This window comes from Dermacentor andersoni, chromosome 11, assembly GCF_023375885.2.
Source record: "Dermacentor andersoni chromosome 11, qqDerAnde1_hic_scaffold, whole genome shotgun sequence".
Classification (NCBI taxonomy): domain Eukaryota; kingdom Metazoa; phylum Arthropoda; class Arachnida; order Ixodida; family Ixodidae; genus Dermacentor; species Dermacentor andersoni.
Genome location: NC_092824.1, coordinates 67,660,818 through 67,680,707, shown reverse-complemented (window position 1 = coordinate 67,680,707; position 19,890 = coordinate 67,660,818). Strand labels below are relative to the sequence as shown.

Sequence of the window (19,890 nt, the reverse complement as noted above, 5' to 3'; positions counted from 1 at the left end):
TTCTTCACTGCTTTTAGGCTTCCTTCGTTCATGATAGCATGTTCAATTCTATTCATGTTATACTTCCTTATGTCAGCTGTCTTACGCTTGTTGATCAACCTGGAAAGTAATGTCAAGCCAATTCTAGCTGTAGGATTAGAGGCTTTCATACATTGGCGTTTCTTGATCAGATCTTTCGTCTCCTGCGATAGCTTACTGGTTTCCTGTCTAATCGAGTTACTACTGACTTCTATTGCACACTCCTCAATGATGCCCATAAGATTGCCGTTCATTGCTGCAACAATAAGGTCCTCTTCTTAAGTTTAAGCCGAAGACCTGCTCTGTAGCTTGATCCGGAATACCTCTATTTTCCCTCTTACCGCTAACCCATTGATCGGCTTCTTATGTACCAGTTTCTTCCCTTCCCTCCTCAAGTCTAGGCTAATTCAAGTTCTTACCATCATATGGTCACGGCAGCGCACCTTGCCGAGCACGTCCACATCGTGTATGAAGCCAAGGTCAACGCAGAGTATAAAGCCTATTTCATTTCTAGACTCGCCATTGGGGCTCCTCAACGTCCACTTTCGGCTATCCCGCTTGCGGAAGAAGGTATTCATTATCCGCATATTATTCTGTTCTGTATACTCTACTAATAACTCTCCCCTGCTATTCCCCCACTGATTTGTCTCCAGCCTGCTTCTTGCCTACCCTGGCATTGAAGTCGCCCAGCAGTATAGTGTATTTTGTTTTGACTTTACCCATCGCCAATTCCACGTCTTCATAGAAGCTTTCGACTTCCTGGTCATCATGACTGGATGCAGGAGCGTAGACCTGTACGACCTTCAATTTGTACCTCTCAAGTTTGACAACAACAGCTGCCACCCTCTCGTTAATGCTATAGAATTCCTGTATGTTACCAACTATATCCTTATTAATCAGGAATCCGACTCCTAGTTCTCGTCTCTCCGCTAAGCCCCGGTAACACAGGACGTGCCCGCATTTAAGCACTGTATATGCTTCTTTCGTCCTCCTAACTTCGCGGAGCATTATTATATCCCATTTACTGCCCTCTAATTCTTCCAATAGGATTGGTAGACTCGCCTCACTAGATAAAGTTCTAGCGTTAAACGTTGCCAGGTTCAGATTCCAATGGCAGCCTGTCTAAAACCAGGGATTCTTAGCACCCTCTGCAGCGTCTCAGGTCTGACCGCCGCCGTGGTCAATTGCTTCGCAGCTGCTGGGGACTGAGCGCCGGGTTTTAATTGTTGTATTCATAGAGGAGGTAGTGGCCAAGTACTGCACCAAGGTGGCAAATCCTGCTCTGGTGAGGGAATGCGTTACCGGTTCTGGTCACCGGATTAGGCCGCAATCCAGGCCTGTTTATGCGATTTTATCAACACGTGCATTTTCTTAATCCTGTGGAAAATTGCGCGGCACCGGGATTCGAACCACGGTCCACTTGCACGCGAGGCGGTTGATATATAGGCAAATCGATATATCGCCATACTTAAGCGTCAGGCTAATGCTTAGCTTATAATGAAAGTGGCCGCGAAAAGCAAAACTTTTTTACTTTGTTACCACTGTGTACCACATAAATTATTCGAAAAACTCGAACTTTCTGAGTGCTGTACCATAGTTTAGCGTCATCTGAAATAAAAATAAAATAAAATCGACCAAAAAGTTTGGACGACAGAAAAGAAGGGAACGAGAACACCGCTATCACTAATATTTCTCTGAACGCGAAGAGGACGCCAGCAATGTCAATAATAATGGTGAGGATGTTAACATTTCCTCTGAAACACGCTGGGGAATAATTGTCACCTAGTCTGCTTTACTTATTCAGGTTTTATTACATTAATCGGCATCTACAATTTCGAACATTCGATCTCCATCTTCCTTTCGTATTTAAAACCTGTATCCCCATATTATACCGATTTATCTGCGCTTCCGATGACTATATATATGTATACGATCGCCTCATTTCCTTCCGTGCTTTTTATTTCTGCTGTGCATATTAACTCAGCGACCTGCTATTAAACGGTGCCAAGGTAGACGCCAATGCCTGCCAACCCCGGTCACATTTAACGAGCAATCAAAGCGGTTTCGGAATTTTTTACTAACACAGCCTCTATTTCAGACTCTGAAAGGGCCATATGGGCACGAAGTCACATACTGTCATAATCGAACCTACTGTACCTATTCTCATCATCATTATTTAACCTTTTCTTTTCCTCCAGTTCCCTTGCCTTTGAGCAGTGTAGAGGGCTAAAGGATGTCACCTTAGGTCGAGCTCTGTTTGTTGAAAAAATTCTGAACTCTCACCTGGTATCTTTCAGAAATACTCAGACGTGCATCTGCAGGTATAGTGTGGTTGTATCGATGGATGGATGGATGGATGGATGGATGGATGGATGGATGGATGGATGGATCGATGCTATGAGCGTGTGCTTTGAAACGTGGGCGCGGTTTCATTGCGACACCCAGTTCCTTGTCTGATTTTGCAGAGTGTATTACCTACTTTACATTTTTTTTTATGCGAAGCTGTTTTCTTTGCCCACCTCGCCCGGTTTCGTGACCCAATAGGCGGACCAATCACAACGTCTCGAGATGGCGCTCGCCCCAGCGCAACCGCGGAGTGCACTTCAAAAGTATGTACAACTATCTGTACTCAAAAATCCATGGACACTGAATAGAGAAAGAGGTTGAGAAAGTTGGCAACCAAGTAACGGGTAACAAAAACTAAATAGACAAGCGGGAGTCATCGGAAACGAAAGAAAAAAAATAATGCACTCTTACGTGCCATAACCACTAAATGATTACGAGACATGCCGTAATGAGGGACTCTGAAAATTGATACCACCTGCGTTTCCTTAACGTGCACATAAATCTAAGTACACGGGTGTTGTCGCATTTCGCCTCCATCAATATACGGCCGCCGTGGCCGGGGTACGATCCCGCAACCTGACGCCTAGCAGCTCAACACCGTAGCCACTAAAGAGAGAAAGAGACACCAAATTGGCTGTAAAGAATGGAAAAAAAAAAAAAACAAGGGACATTTACAGAAACATGAAGAATGAAATTTGGAAGAAAAATCTTTTGGATAACAAAAAGGGTAGGGGCTTGCTATATTTGAGGCTCGAGCTGGTTGCCTAGGAACAAAAGCATTCCGGAATAAATATTCGCAACAAGATGAGGCATGTGAATGCTGCAGCATAATTTCAGAGACCATTCGCCACCTCGTAATGGCATCCGAAAGGATTTGTCCAATGAGGCCCCGAGGTAAGGTAAACCTTCCAAAAGCACTTCAATTTAATGTGGCTGGAAACATAAACCGCTCAGCAATCGCGATAAGCAAGAGAAATTAAGAGTATTTGTGTATGAAAAGCAGGAAAAAAACTTGATACGACCGGATTCATTGCAGGTCTAGGTAGCGATACAAGGCAGATAGAGAATCATTGATCATAAAAAGGGTTATCGAGATTGATATAGAAACGCTGGAATTATAGCACGTACAGTACACCTGATCAGAGCAAGCAGGCTAGGTGACTGTCTCGATGCCGTTTTATAGGGGATGCCAACACCGCATCATCCTTAAAGTCCATTATATAGACGAAGCAAAGTTATGAGCCATCATTAATAATATACCCCAGCCAAGCCGACAGGTAAAGCTGGTGCGACTGCTAAAGCGAGGAACGGGTACATTCTTCAAAGAGAGTTAAGACAGTGCAGCGAAAGGCAGGGAGGTTAACTAGACAGTTCCGGTTGCCTACCCTGCACAGGGGGAGGGGTTAAGGCGGATAACAAAAGGAAACCGAGTGGAATGAGGAGATAGAAGAAACCAACCACAGAGCTCAAGATAACCAGTGGAATAAATTTATTCGCAGGCATTTTTCAGGGAATGGGAGCAAAGCATCATCATTGAAGTCCATTTATTAGCCTCAGCAATGTTTACATGCACCAGCTAAGCCGACTGGTGCAGCTGTCTTTCCGCTGTGAGCATCACGTTTTTCCGGTGAGTGTTGAGCTTCCTCCATTGAAAAAATGCGTACCAACTTTAACAGTTTTGTTTGTACCCTGCAGGGCACTAAAACTATCAATAACTTTACCAGCAAGGCTCGAGAATATTAGGACGGCACTTTACTCAACTTCACTATTAAGAACGCTAGTGTAAATATCCTTACTACTCTATTTTTGAAGAAAGTAATTTCCTTATTTTGTTCAATCCAGGAGACATACAAAATTATCTTAACGATAGCTAGAGGATTGCGAAAACGGGTGCATTCTTAGGAGAAAACCAGAAAGCTGACGCACAGTATTTCTCGAGATAACCACAGATAACCATTCGCAGGCCTTCTTCAGCCCTAGTCAGAAGGAATAAGATTAGCCCAATTTTGTTTGTCAAAAAGTTAGCGCACAGCTATAACAGTTGAGGCACAGACCACAAGTTCTTCTGCGAAGGCACACGACACGTCTTGGCGCCAGGGTGACATCCAGAGAGGTCACTCCTCCCGGGCGAATATCCGGCCACACCGATGCCGATGCCCCTGTCAGGTGCGTCGGGGCTTCCCGACGGGCTCGTCCAATTTCGTGGTGTGTGCTGTGGTGTGAACGAGACGCTTCGACGGCTTCTCAGTCGTGTGCACCGACGTGGTATGAAAGCATGTGGTTCCTGCGGCCACCTATGGTATAATATTTCTTGCCGCAGACGGCGCACTCAAAGGATGGTTCGCCGTGTGTGGCTAAATGGCTCGTGAGCTTCGAAGGCGTCGGAAACAGTTTACCACACTCGGAGCAATTGTGCTTTTTCCCAAGCGAGTGGTCAGCGGCGTGCTTTTCGAAGGCCTTCGTGTCGGTGAAAGTGAACCGACACACGTCGCACTCTTGCTTTCTGTTGGCAGCCTGGTTGTCTCGCTGGTGCCCCGCTGCTTCTCTGGTTTCTTCGGTAACTCTACGAGAGAAAAGATCAGGAGGGCACTTCATTAGTTAAGCTTTGCCGTAAAGAGCCCAAACTTTGGATCGCGCAGTTCATTCAAGGAAAACCTACTGCTATGGAGTGCTACCGCCTTTGCAAAGGACGCTTATTTGACAGTGCCGACGCTTTCCGATGATGGATTTGGCGCCAAAGAACAATCGCCGTGTTCACTGAAACTTCAAGAATAAAGAAAGTTCCAAAACTGCGTTCTCCTTCGGCGGCATCGAGCCGTGTTGCACGATGCTAAAAAACAACGAGGCGAGAGAATCCCACTGGTATGATGTTTCATTGTGTTTGCTGGACCACGGCAGAAATGGCACAGCCCCGAAATTTACCTTATTGTAGTCTGTTGCCTTGACGGGGATGAGAGAGGCCGGTGTCCACATCGGGGAGTCACAAAACTGACTCCTTATGGGGTGTACTTATGTCCACAGTAACAAGTTAAGGGATGTGCACTTGCATGGATCTGCGAAATCTGGTGGAGTAGTAAGCCGCGTTGGCTGCTTATACAGGTGCATGAGTCTTGGAGGGTCCACCGAAATCCATCTTGCCCGCGTGCCTTCCAGAATGTACAACACCATTATATATATATATATATATATATATATATATATATATATATATATATATATATATATATATATATATTACACACATGCGCACGCGCGCACACGTGCACGCACTCACTCACGCATGCACACGCACGCACACTCACGCACGCACGCACGCACGCACACTCACGCACGCACGCGCACGCACACTCACTCACTCACTCACTCACTCACTCACTCACTCACCCACGCACGCACACTCACCCACTCACTCACTCACTCACCCACGCACGCACACTCACCCACTCACTCACTCACTCACTCACGCACGCACGCACGCACGCACGCACGCACGCACGCACGCACGCACGCACGCACGCACGCACACTCACGCACACTCACGCACACTCACGCACACTCACGCACACTCACTCACGCACACTCACGCACACTCACGCACGCACACACACTCACTCACGCACGCACACTCACGCACGCACGCACACTCACTCGCACACTCACTCACTCGCACACTCACTCACTCGCACGCTCACTCACTCGCACGCTCACTCACTCACTCACTCGCACGCTCACTCACTCACTCGCACGCTCACTCACTCACTCGCACGCTCACTCACTCACTCACTCGCACGCTCACTCACTCACTCACTCGCACGCTCACTCGCTCACTCGCACGCTCACTCACTCGCTCACTCGCACGCTCACTCGCTCACTCGCACGCTCACTCGCTCACTCGCACGCTCACTCGCTCACTCGCACGCTCACTCGCTCACTCGCACGCTCACTCGCACGCTCACTCGCTCACTCGCACGCTCACTCGCTCACTCGCACGCTCACTCGCTCACTCGCACGCTCACTCACTCACTCACTCGCTCACTCGCACGCTCACTCGCACGCTCACTCGCTCACTCGCACGCTCACTCACTCACTCACTCACTCACTCATGCACGCACACGCACGCACGCACACGCACGCTCACGCGCACGCTCACTCACGCACGCTCACTCACGCACACGCACGCTCACGCGCACGCTCACTCGCACACGCACGCACACGCACACGCACGCGCACGCGCACGCGCACGCACGCACGCACACGCACGCACACGCACGCACGCACGCACGCACGCACGCGCGCACACGCACGCACGCACGCGCGCACACGCACGCACGCACGCACGCACGCACGCACGCACGCACACGCACGCACGCACACGCACGCACGCACGCACACGCACGCACGCACGCACACGCACGCACACGCACGCACACGCACGCACACGCACGCACGCACGCACACGCATGCACACGCACGCACGCACACGCACGCACGCACGCACACGCACGCACGCACGCACACGCACGCACACTCACGCACGCACACTCACGCACGCACACTCACGCACGCACACTCACGCACGCACACGCACGCACGCACACGCACGCACGCACACTCACGCACGCACAGTTAACGAGAACATTCGAGAAAGACCCCATGCATGATGGGGCGGCTCGCGGGATGAGCCACATCCTTAGGTGGTGGTTACTGCAGTGGGAAGCACTGCCCGGTAAAGGCATAAACTAGCGATATAGAGTGTGCGTTTCACTACAGTGCTATCAGCTTTTTATACCTGCGATGTGGCAGTATGCGTCAAGCCAGCTTTACAACTTTGCTTTTCCATCAATACCTCAGCCTTGCGCTCTCCCCGCCAAACAGCGGCCACTAAAGACAACACGGAGGAAATGCATATGCTGTGCTTTTTGGAATTCTGGCGAAAACTGCTAGGCATATAGCGTGCTCAAGATCAGTACAATTTTTGAGAAACAGATGTACCGGCAATGCAAATGTCGGGAAGCAGGTTATATGTTCCTTTTGTTTAGCTAATTCGGTAAAACAATAAATAATCGGTTTAATCAGAGCAGTTATGCTGCTACTGACAGTGAAAGTTCTAGCAACTGGTTGCGGGATAGCTCTTCAGCCTAAAATCAGAAGAAAAACCCTTCTAAATCCTGCCGCACGAGATACTGTCTGTCACGGTTTTGCTAGGAAACCGAAATTTTGCTCCTGATGAGCAAGAAACGACGCGCGCATGAAACGTGAGTTGTTTGCGTCTTCTCGCGTCTGCGTTTATTCAAATTCTGTGGTGTTTACGAAACGAAACGACGATATGATTATGGGCCACGCCATAGTTGGGGATTCCGGATTAATTTTGACGACCTGGAGTTCTTGACCCTCTACAAAGCGGACGGGCGCTTTTCCATTACGCCGAACGTAAAAAAGTGGCCGCCGCAGAAGGTATTCCATCCCCCGCCCTCGAATAACTGGCGGCACGCGTGAGCCAAGAGGAACAAACATCTGCGTTTCCGAAATTTCCACACCCCTGTACATATCAGGCTCAATAACAAGTCGTTTTCAAGGAAAGCGTCTAGAAGAACAGCGCCGCACACGTCTAGACCTTTAACGAGATACGGACAAGTTCCTTTCGAAAATTCATTTTCTTGCTTTGAAGGGCCTAGAACTTGAAACCTTTCAAAGTGTCTTGTCTGACCTCTTAAAAATAGCCTTGTCACCATTTTTATAAGAATTTAGAGGTCGAGCATTTTCATTCACCGCAACAAATACACACTAAAAATGTCGTGTCAGTACCCCTCCAGGCAAATACCATCGACGGGCATCATACATTCGTGATGAAATCATAAATTAAGCCTTTCTTTCTTTCAATAATGTAGCTCAACCAGTAACGTAACATGGGACAGCAGATGTGCCGATGCTGCGCTTATGAGCATTCTGCAGCAATCGAACAAGCCACAGCCTATGACTTTACCTTTGACTTCGGTGCTCAATAAATATTTACGGCCATTCTGCTAGCGAAGCTTAGAAAGACAAACATGCTTTGTTTATATATACAGGCGGAAACCTTTCGCCCGCTGCGAAGTCACTGACAGCCCAAGCTATTCTAGAAATTATCCGGAACACTTTTGCCGCACGCTCAGAGGAACACCGGTAAAATGTGCAACAGTCACAAACTGTGGTTCTAAAGATTTCTAAGCCTGTGATATAAGGCTCATCTTTTTTTGTTTGTTTGTTTATTGACAAACCAACGCTCAGCACCGGTCTGCCTTGGTGCCAAGGCAAAAGGCGGCACTAAAAGCCACCTGACTAGGCCTTTGACACCAGACAGCACGCGCAGTAGACAACAGGAGTTCAACATGCTTCAAACCACATTGCAAAATATGAAACACGCAGAAATTAAAATGCACGTACAGAGTATCGAATACGATAGGAAGAAACACAAATAAGGAAGAATGACAGAATTAGTCGTCAACACATTCCTCATCAACATGACACATAACTATTACGACCAATGGACTACAATTGGATTGAACCGAACAAAACAAATGTACTTCAAAATTACAACTGTTGGAGGAAATACATTTCAGAATCTTTTTGTATCTAGAAAACCATGAATAACAATTCAGAATGTTCGGAATTTGACATTTTAATAATTGCATACCGTATCTAGCTCTGACTTCGATTATCTAATTCTGGCTTGCAGGCTTGGAGTGGCGCCTGACACGGCCAAAACATGCCGAGAGCGAGTGCCGCTATACTAATCCAGGTAAAACCAAATTAGGAAGGCCCACTAAGCTTGAACAAAGACACTCCCTCACCAGAACAGGAAATGGCCTCCCTGGTGCAGTATTCAGCCACAACCTCCCTAATGATCTCCTCAATGAACCAATGGCTCTCAGTCCCCAGGGGCTGCGGAGCACCTGACCAAGGCGGCGGTCAGACTTGCAACGCAGGAGTGGGTGCTAAGAATGTCTGGGTCCGGACAGGCCGCAGATGGAAACTGACCCTCGCAACGTTTAACACCCAAACCGTCTCGGGTGAGGCTAGCTTAGCAGAGCTCTTCGAAGAACTATCAGACATTGTTTGGAATAATATCGGCCTTAGTGAAATTATAACTGGTGAGGATTACACGTGGCTGAATAATGGCCATTGTCATCTGCTATAGAGGTCTGCCTGATAAGAAGCAGTACAGGATAGGATTCTAGATCCATAAGGAAATAGCGGGCCACATTCAGGAATTCTACAGCATTAACGAGAGGGTAGCAGTAGTCGTAATCAAACTCAATAAGAGGTATAGACTAAAGGTAGTACCAACCTATGCTCCAACGTCCAGTCATGACGACGAGGAAGTATAACAGTTTTATACAGATGTTTATTTAGCGATGAGAAAAGTGTAAACGCGGTATAAAGTAGTAACAGGGACTTCAATCCAAAAGTTGGGAAAAAGCAGGCGAGTGAACAGGCAATTGGCAACAACGATGTCGATTCTAGAAACACTAGAGGAGAGAAACTGGTAGAATTCGCACAAAAGGAATAAGCTGAGAATAACCAACACATTTTTCAGGAAACGTAGCAACAGAAAATGGACCTGGAAAAGCCCTAATGGTGAAACAAGAAATGAAATTGATTTCATTCTTTCTGCCGATCCCAGCATAGTGCAGGATGTAGAAGTAATAGGTAGGGTAAAGTGTAGTGATCATAGGTTAGTGAGGGCCAGCATTCACCTCAATTTGAAAAGAAAAAGAGTAAAATTGGCAAAGAAAAACAGGTCAACTTAGAAGCAGTAAGTGTAAAAGCAGAGAAATTTAGGCTGGGACTGCAAACAAATATGAGCCTTAGAACAGACAGATGATGATGCTGACATAAAGGTGATGAATGAAACCGTAACGAGGCCGGCTCCATAGGCAGCAACTGAAGTGGGAGGCAAGGCACCAAGGCAACCAGTAGGCAAGCTCTCAAAAGTAACAAAGGACCTAATAAAGAAACGACAAAGAATGAAAGTGTCCAACTGAAGAGATAAGCTGTCATAACTGTTCAACAAAGCGAAAATAAGTGATATTAGTAATTATAACGTGAGAAACCGTTAAAAATGGACGCAGCCTGAAATAAGACGGAAAGTTGGCAAAGGACATACCAAGATATATGCACTGAAAGATAAGCAGGGTAATATCCGCAATTTCGAAGGTATAGTAAAAGCAGCCGAAGAACTTTATACTGACCTTTACAGTACCCATAGGACTCAGGAGCAGTATTCGACACAATATTGAACAGTATACGGAAACTCCTCCTATAACTAGAGATATGGTCAGAAAAGTCTTGCAAGGCATGAAATGGGGAAAGGCGGCAGAAGAGGATGGAATAACAGTCGATTAATTCAAAGATTAAAGGTACATATTGCTAGGAAAACGGCGGCTCTCTATAGGAAGTGTCTATCGGCTGCAAGGCGAGAAAACTGGAAGAATGCAAACATAATACTAAACAAAAAGCGCGACGTTAAACTAAAAAATTATAGGCCCATTAGCTTACTCCCAGTATTATAAAAATATTTCCCAAAAGAAACTCCAATAGAATAATGGCAACACTGGCCTTTAGTCAACCAAGGGAACAAGCTGGCTTCAGGAAAGATTACAATGGATCACGCATCCATGTCACTAACCAGGTTATCGAGAAATCCACAGAGTACAATAAGCCTCTCTATATGGCTTTTATAGATTACGAAAAAAGCACTTCATTTAGTAGAGATACCAGCAGTCATAGAGGCATTGCGTAATCAAGGAGTAGAGACCGCTTACATAAATACCGTGGAACATATCTACAGAGATTTCACAGCCACCTTAATTCTACAGAATAAGTGGGAAGGAAACTTTGGATAGCACAAACCAAGATTTATGCACTGAAAGATAAGCAGGGTAATATTATAGGCAATCTCGAAGGTATAATAAAAGCAGCGGAAGGATTCTATACTGACCATTACAGTGACCAGAGGACTCAGGAGCACTCTATTCGAAACAATAATGAACAGTATACAGAAACTCTTCCTATAATATAGATGAGGTCAGAAAGGCCTTGCAAGGCATGAAACGGGGAAAAGCGGCAGGAGAGGATGGAATAACAGTCGATTTAATCAAAGAGGGAAGATACATAATGCTAGGAAAACTGGGGGCTCTCTATTCGAAGCGCCTATCGACTGCATGGCCAGAAAACTAGAAGAATGCAAAGATTATACTAATCCAAAAAAAGGGTGACGTTAAAGAACTAAAAAAATTATAGGCCCATTAGCTTACTCCCAAGTATTATATAAAATATTTACCAAAATAATCTATGTACTTGTATGTATGTACCTTCAAGTATGTACCAGCTGGCCCGGATTTCAACCCTCCTTCTAGAGAGGAAAGGTGATTAGGTTGTGTATTATTATTAAAACCATTGTATCACCTGCGTAGAGAACGATGTCAGCGGTCAGGGTAATGTTGACAATATCTTTTAGATATAGCAAGAATATTGTTCGTCCCAATACAGATCCTTGTGGAACTTCATTATTTTTTAATTCAGCATCCGACTGTACATTATTCATAACGAACTGAGTACGGTTAGTCACGTAACTATGCAGTAGCTTAAGCGAAAGTCCTCTTATTCCATATTACGGTAACCTCGCCAACAGTATGGTATTTTAATAGAATCGAAGGCTTTGTGAAAATCTAAGAAAATACCTATTGTATAGAGTTGATTCCCTATATTAGTTACAATTCTTTCTCCGATGTTTAATAATGCTGTCGCAGTCAATTTGCCTTGCTGAAACCGTACTGATATTCGGATCAAAGGTTTTGCTTACAGAAATGCTGAGAAATTCCAGAATTCATAACGTTCTCTGCTGTTTTGGGAAATAGCAGCAGCACAGATATTGGTCTGTAGTTTGAAATACAGACAAGAAGACCACATTTACGCAGAGCCCTAGCAACTTTCACTTTATCCGGAAATATTCCTGTCAACAAAATAGTATTCATTAGGTAGCAAACTACGTCGAATAGCAAATCTGAGAGCGCTTTAAAAGGGGCCGCGTTAACGTCATCGAAACCACACGAAACATTACTTTTAGGGCTGTGAATTATAACACCCATTTCAACCTTGGATACCGGGTGAAGAAATTAAGTTTAAATCAAATAACTTTGATAAATAAATAATAAAAATAAATAATACAGAATAAGAGTTTAAATAGAATAATTAAAAAAATATATGCTATGTCACATAACACAGCTTTATTCATAAAGCTCGGTTACTCCTCGAGGAAAACATCACTTCCAAGAGAAATCAAAATGTATATGAGTTAAGAAAAGCAATAAATAATTTTTATTTGTTATTTGACGGCACATATTGCAGAACATTAATTCTATCCGGTGAGTTGTCAAGCCGTGTACACTTCGAACGAACTTTCACAATGTCAGCAGATTCAAGATATTGATTTTCGAAATTGGCAACGAAATACATTTTCTTCCCAGTTACGTTTGTGCTGCTGTGACTAAACACAATTTTCTTTGAAAAAGTAAACTGAACAAGCGAGCGCTTTTACCGCAAGTTTGACGATGCATACCTCGAATGCAGTGCTATGTGTGATGGGTGATCACCATATTAGAACAGCCATCTTGCCGCTTGATGTTATCAAATCAGCTGGAACTGATAGCCATTTAACCAATACAGATAAGTTTCTATCTGACGTCGCACACAGAAGAGCGTGAGCAAATTGACGCTTATGATAGCGAACATTTTGTCGGCCCGCGTAGATGCGCCTGTACGAGGTGGAAAACAAGGACTGGGCCTTTTCTATATTTAAGGAAAAATGCATAGAACACCAGCTAGCTTTCTCAAGCCTATATGCAGAGCCTACATGAAGGTAAGCTTTCACGGCCGGGCTATAGGACATCTTCTGCAAGATTTTAGCAGCACAACAAGTATGCATCTTCTTGACAAAATCAGCAGGACTCGGACACCCCAACTACACGACACATGGATTACATTGTAACCGAAACTGGCCAACATTACAGCACGCCTTTTCCACGATCCGTCAAAGTTAATGTTGCTCGCCATGGCACCTTCGTGGATTTGGTGTTGCGCTGCCAAGCCAGAGGTAGCGTGATCAAATACCGGCTGCGGCGGCCGCATTTAGATGGAGGCCTGATAAGCCCGTCTTCCGTGGGGTGCACCTTAAGAACCCCTGTTGGTCAAAAGGGATCCGGAGTCTCCCAGTACGAGGTGTCTGATATACACTTGGTGGTTTTGGCATGTAAACCCCCAGAGTTTACCTTAAGTATAGGTTTAGTATTGCCCTACCTGCAGGACTGGCCCACAATACTTTGCAATAAATTGATTGGGAAAGTGCATGAGACCCGAAGGCGAAGAAAGCTTCGTTTTGTTAAAGGAATAACAAAGTAGAGTCTGTGTTTTATCCGCATTACGTAGTGCGTGTTGTTGACTGAGTAATTTCGTGGGCGCTAGAGGCGGTATATCGGCCCATGTGCTTTGTGAAGGTGCAATCCACTTACCAATTGCAAATGTCTCATGTGAACCGTATTCGCCAAGACAGCACCAGCACCCACAGTGAGCAAAGCACATAGGAGCTCGCCCAGAATTGTTCACCGGAAGAAAGCCTGAATATTTGACAATCTGCACGTAACGGCGTGTCTAGGTTTGACATGGTTCAAAATTTATGTTGAATAGAAGGTCACCTGCTGTCGTCCAGATCAGAGGGTGCACTGCTTGTACCCTGGGCCAAGTTGTAGTGGCCGCTCCACATCGTAAAGTAGGGTCGAGGTGTTTCTTTCCGGGCCGCAGTCACCTCGTCCCGTACGGACCGTGGAGGCGGTGACTTCCTAGAGCGGGATAGTGGCAGGCGTGGTCAAATGTCACGCAATCTAGGAGAGGGTGTTATGGTGTATTCCTGCACCCTCTGCCCAAACTAGCTCTTAATATGGAGACATGGCACTGCGCATGCGTGTTCATTCTAGCTTGTGTGCCGAACTATACAAGTCTCTTGCTTCACCAGAATCGATAAAACGCAGTTTGTCATGTGTTCGCTGATCCCGCCAAATTTTCATCATGACCTGTATACCCATATTTCATAGTGCTCCAGCGTAGCATACAGTGGAGGCTTGTCAGTTTCAAGAGAACCACAAACTACTGATGAAAGGCTATAATATCTCATGTGCAAGGTGTACCTTTTATCACATAACAAATATAGAAATCTAACGCGCATGTTCAAATAAAGTGAAGCGAAGCATTATGAAAGCGGTTAATAAATGCTCTATAACTGACCGCGATGTGCACACTTTTGTTTCTTTCGTCCTTTGCAACATGCTATTTATGCAATATTTATGGAATATCCGCCACGAAGATTACCGCATTATTCCCTAGCAACTCTGTGCACGGCACCGCTCACAAGCTATGACGAAATACAAACTCCGAATCAGGCCGATGCCGAGTGCGAGGCGTCGCAGTGAGTTCACGATGACGAAGGTAATGTAAAATCTGGTCGAGAGGAGAACGGTTATGACACGTGTATGCACCAAAAAGTACGACGCCTATCATTGAACCCTCAAGTAATCTGCACATCTTGTGTCCCGTAGCAAATGGCCATTCTGCAAGATTTGACATGAACAGCCAAACACCGAGTGGCTAAACCTACGAAAATAATGTTTGTCATAGCATCTGTTCACTCTAATCCACTTCTACATTAACAGATTGGTGCCCTATATATAGATGCTTGTGAGCCGAAATATACGCTAGTTTGAGTGGATATACAGAGGGAGGTGCGTTAAGTCGCACTACGTCTGCTACTTACGTTTGCACTGTTGAATTGCACTACAGGCAAGCTAGGAAAACAATGGTTAACGGGAAACACAAGCTCGCGAAGAAGAATTTCCCAGGTGTGTTGTACAGGATTCCTTGCGCTGCTTGTGAACACGTGCACATAGGTGAAACGGGCAATTTTGAACAAGAATATAACAACACAACTATGATGTCAGCATCAAGCATATGGCAATAAACAAGTCACGTGTAACGCCGTGTCCAGGCGCCGTGACATCGACTGGGACAGCGCGAAAATAATTTGAAAGCAAAAGAACAAGACGGCAAGGCTTTACCTGGAATCGCTTCATAACAAGGCGACTGCACAGACGCTAAATCGCCGCTCCGGAATTCTGCCCCCGATATACACCGTGTACTTAAGCCACAACATGAGGGGTATATAACCGACCTTCAACTTCCTTCAGTAGGAAAGGGGCTCCCAAACTGAGGCCGAAACATCTTTTATTGCGATAGCAATCAAGTGGACACTCCATGCACACTTATGCTGTCGGCGTCGCCGTCGCCGTGAGGTTCCGTATGAGTGAAAACGTGTGAAGGGAAGCCGGCAAAAGCGGTTCCATCTCGCGTGCGCGAGCGAGGAACGCAGCCCGGATGCGTGTCTTCTCCTCTGGCGCGTGAGGCAGAAGTTGAGGCGAGGGAGGAGGGGCGTTGTTATCCGGCGCCAGCTACGGTGCCTCGATGTCCTCCCCACCCCCCCTCCTACAGAGTGGTTACAACCTCGGACTCTACTACGACGTTGAGCATACGAATCGCAGACGCCGTAGTTGACGCCCTTGACAGACCCCGTAAGGACGCGTTGCCTGCGCTCATGCGTCTTGAAAGCGGTCTGCTATGTGGCTGAAGTACGTGCCCGCGCGGGCCTCATTTTCAAAGCGATCTGCGAAGTTTGGAGGGGGCGGATTGTGTCAGTAGCTTCGTATGCGCTGTGCTTTCAACGTCTCATTCGCGCTGAAGCGAGACCTGCATGAAAGTCAATTCACTTGCGGCTGCTGGGATTCCTCACTCCAGAATTTTCAAAGCAAATTTCTGTGCTCATCGAGAAAGTTGTGTGCATGTATACCTGTGCGCGCGTGACACTGTGCTGGTTAATTTGTTTAAAATACATTGATCGGCTAGTTGGTTTGAATCCATGATGGAATGTGCAAGCGCGACTGAACAAAGACGCACAAAGAAGGAGCAGACACACAAAGACTGCGCTGTCTCTGTGTGTGTTTCTACGTCCTCGTTGAGTCGCGCTTACATAGTAAATGAGCTGGGTTATCCCAGACGGAAACGTCACTTGCATGAGCAATCAAAAAGTATATATTGCTTATTAACAAAACGTTCGGAATATCTTTTAATATTAAACTTGACGGCACACATTGCAAGGCATGAATTGTGTCCAGTGGTTTATCAAGGCGTATCCTCTACGAAAGAATTTTCAGGATGGCACCAGATCCGAGATATTTATTTGCGAAATTGGCGATGAAATGGCTTTTCGTCCTAGTGACGTTTGTGCTTCAATGAATAACAACAATCTTCCTAAGAAAATTAAACGGAACAACAGTGCGTTTTTACCGCAAGTTTGCCGGTGCATACCTCGAATGCACTGCGATGTGTGATGTGTAATCACATTTTATAAAGGCCATCTTGCTGCTTCTTATATTCAAATAATCTGGAACTGACAGCCATTTTGCCAATCCAGAAAGTGTCTTATCTAACGTCGCACCCGGAGGAGCATAAGCAAATGGATTTATGAACGCGAATGTTTTGTCGGCCACCGTGGGCGCGCACTTATTGGGTGGCAAATAACTAGTGCGCCTTAATACAAAGGCCACTTTCCGATTATGAGGCACACCGTAGTGGAGGACTCCGGAAATTTTGACGGCCTGGGGTTTTTTAACGTGCACTTAAATCTAAGTAGACGGGTGTTTTGGCATTTCGCCCCCATCGAAGTGCGGCCGCCGTGGCCGGGATTTAATCCCACGAACTCGTGCTCAGCAGCCCAACACCATAGCCACTGAGCAACCGCAGCGGGTTGCGCCTTTTTCTAATTAAACAAAAATGCACACATCACCAGCGAGCTTTCTCTAGCACATATCAAGCTAAGCTTTCACGACGCGGCACTAAAACTTCATCTTCAACAAAGCTTTTTACAGCATAGCGTTTGTGCGCCCGCTTGACAATATCAGCAAGACACGGACTCCCCAAGCACAAGACACGTAGATTACTTTGGAGCCGAGATTGGCCATATTTCCAGAACGCCTTTTCCACTATCAGACGAAGTTAATATCGCTCGCTGTAGCGGCCTAGTGAATTTGGTGCTGCGTTGCAAAGCCAGAGTTAGTGTGATCGAATACCGACTGCTGCGGCCGCATTTCGATGCCGACCTGATAAAACCTGTCTTCCGTGGGGCACACGTTAACAACTTCCTGGTAGTCGAAATTCAACTGGAGTCCCCCACTACACGACCGGCCTGATAATCACATTGTGGTTTTGGCACTTGAACCGCCAGAATTTCACTTAGCTTTAGTTTTGCCGTGCATGCAGGATTGGGCTCCGATACTGTGCAAAAAGTTGACCGGGTAAGCACATCAAACCCTAAGGCGTAGAAAGTTTACCTTCATTAAAAGGATAAGACACTGTAGAGCCTGCGTTTAAGCCGCAGAGGATATTAGGTGGGGCGTGTTTGTTAAGTGAATAATTTTGTAAGCGCTAGTGCAGGTATACCGGCGCATGTGCTTGGGCTACGTGCAAGCCTATTTAATATGCAAATGCCTCTTGTGTGTCCCGTATTCACAAAGACAGCAGCAGCCGCAGCCACGGTGAGCAAAGCCCTTCAGAGCTCACCTAGAAATGTTCATCGTAAAAGAGCCTAAATATTTGACAATCAGCATGTGACGGCATGTCTAGGTTTGACATTATTCAAAGTAAATGTTCAACGGAACCTCACCTGCTATTGTCCAGATCAGAGGCTTCACTGCTTGTACCCTGGCCGGCGTTGCAGCTGCCGCCCGACATCGTAAAGTAGGGTCGAGCTGTTTCTTTCCCAGCCATAGTCGCCTGTCCCGTACGGACCGTGCAGCCGGTGACTTTCTAGGACAGGATAGTGCAGCCGCAGTCAAATTTCGCGCAATCTTGGAGGGCGTGCCACGGCGAATTCCTGCACCTTGAGTCGCGTCATGCACTGCGCATGCGCGTACTTTCTAGCTTGTACGCCTAACAATACAAGTCTCTTGCTTTATCAGAAGTAGATAAAGCGCAGTTTTGCACGTGATCGCTGATGCCGTCATGTCTATGTCACGACCTGTACACCCACATTTCATAGTGCTCAAGCGTAGCGTGCAGTGGTGGCTTGTCACGTTTACCAAAACCGCACGCAAATGATGAAAGATTAAGAGTCCTTCGGGGCCAGCTGTACTTTTTGTCCCACAGTAAGTCTACAAATTCAACGCACATGTTCGAATTAATGTGAAACGAAGCACAACGAATGCGGTTAATAAAGCTGAAACTAACCGCTATCCGTTCATTTTTGCTTTCATTCGTCTTATGCAACGTGTCATTTATAAAGTACATATACTTTAATAAATATGGGGTATTACACTTCAAAACCGCGTTCTGATTATGAGGCACGCTGTAGTGGAGGAGTCAGGAAATTTCGACCAACAGAGGTTCTTTAATATCCCCCTAAACCTAAGTACACGGGTGTTTTCGCACTTCGCCCCCAACGAACAGCGGCCGCCGTGGCCGGGATCGCGACCTCATGCTCAGTAGCCAAACACCATAGCCTCTGGGCAACCACGGCAGGTAATATTTATGCTTGTCCGCAATAAATGCTACCGCATTATTCTCTAGCAATTTCTTTTTTATGCACCACACCGCTCACAAGCTCTGCCAAAATACAAAATCCAAGTCAGGCCATTGGCGAGTGCGAGATCTCGCAGTGATGTCACTATGACCAAGGTGACGTATAATACATGTCGAGAGAATGGTGATGACACGTGTATGCACCTAAAAGCACGACGCGTACAATTTCACGTTTAAGTTATCTGCGCCTCTTGTGTCCCGATAGCAGATGGCCATTCTGGAGGATTTGCCATGAACAGGCACACACAGAGTGGCTAACACTACGAAAATAATGCATGTCATAACATCTGTTCACTCTAACCAACTTCTACATTAACAGTTCGGCACCCTATGTAGATGCTTGTGAGCCGAAATATATAGTGCGTACACTGTTAGCAAAAATGATCCGAGATGGGAGTAAATGGCTTGTCCTCTAGCGCATTCCCTGATGGGAGGTAAATATACTCCGGGTAGGCGGAGTAAAAGATTTACTCCGCTGCTGAACGGAGGTTGTGGAGGTACTTATGGGAGTATATGTTTACCTCCATCGCGGAGGTTGTGGAGGTACTTATGGGAGTATATGTTTACTTCCATCGCGGAGCTTCTGCGGGCAACTATGGGAGTATATGTTTACCTCCATCGTGGAGGTACTTATGGGAGTATATGTTTACTTCCATCGCGGAGCTTCTGCGGGCAACTATGGGAGTATATGTTTACCTCCATCGCGGAGGTTGTGGAGGTACTTATGGGAGTATATGTTTACTTCCATCGCGGAGCTTCTGCGGGCAACTATGGGAGTATATGTTTACCTCCATCGCGGAGCTTTCGCAG

The 19,890-nt window shown here is 46.2% G+C and overlaps 2 protein-coding genes across 3 annotated transcripts in view; both read right to left on the bottom strand.

The window, feature by feature from the left end:
• Nucleotides 1-19,890, bottom strand: part of LOC126517700 (uncharacterized) — a 272,083-nt gene that overhangs the window by 62,578 nt on the left and 189,615 nt on the right. The window lies entirely within an intron of this gene.
• On the bottom strand, nt 3,837-18,380 carry LOC129381549 (uncharacterized). Its single transcript, XM_072285476.1, has 3 exons — nt 18,167-18,380; nt 14,097-14,240; nt 3,837-4,927 (listed from the first exon to the last, which is right to left on the bottom strand). The coding sequence occupies exons 1-3, from the start codon at nt 18,268-18,270 to the stop codon at nt 4,609-4,611; spliced, it is 567 nt and encodes a 188-aa protein (XP_072141577.1). The 5' UTR covers nt 18,271-18,380; the 3' UTR covers nt 3,837-4,608.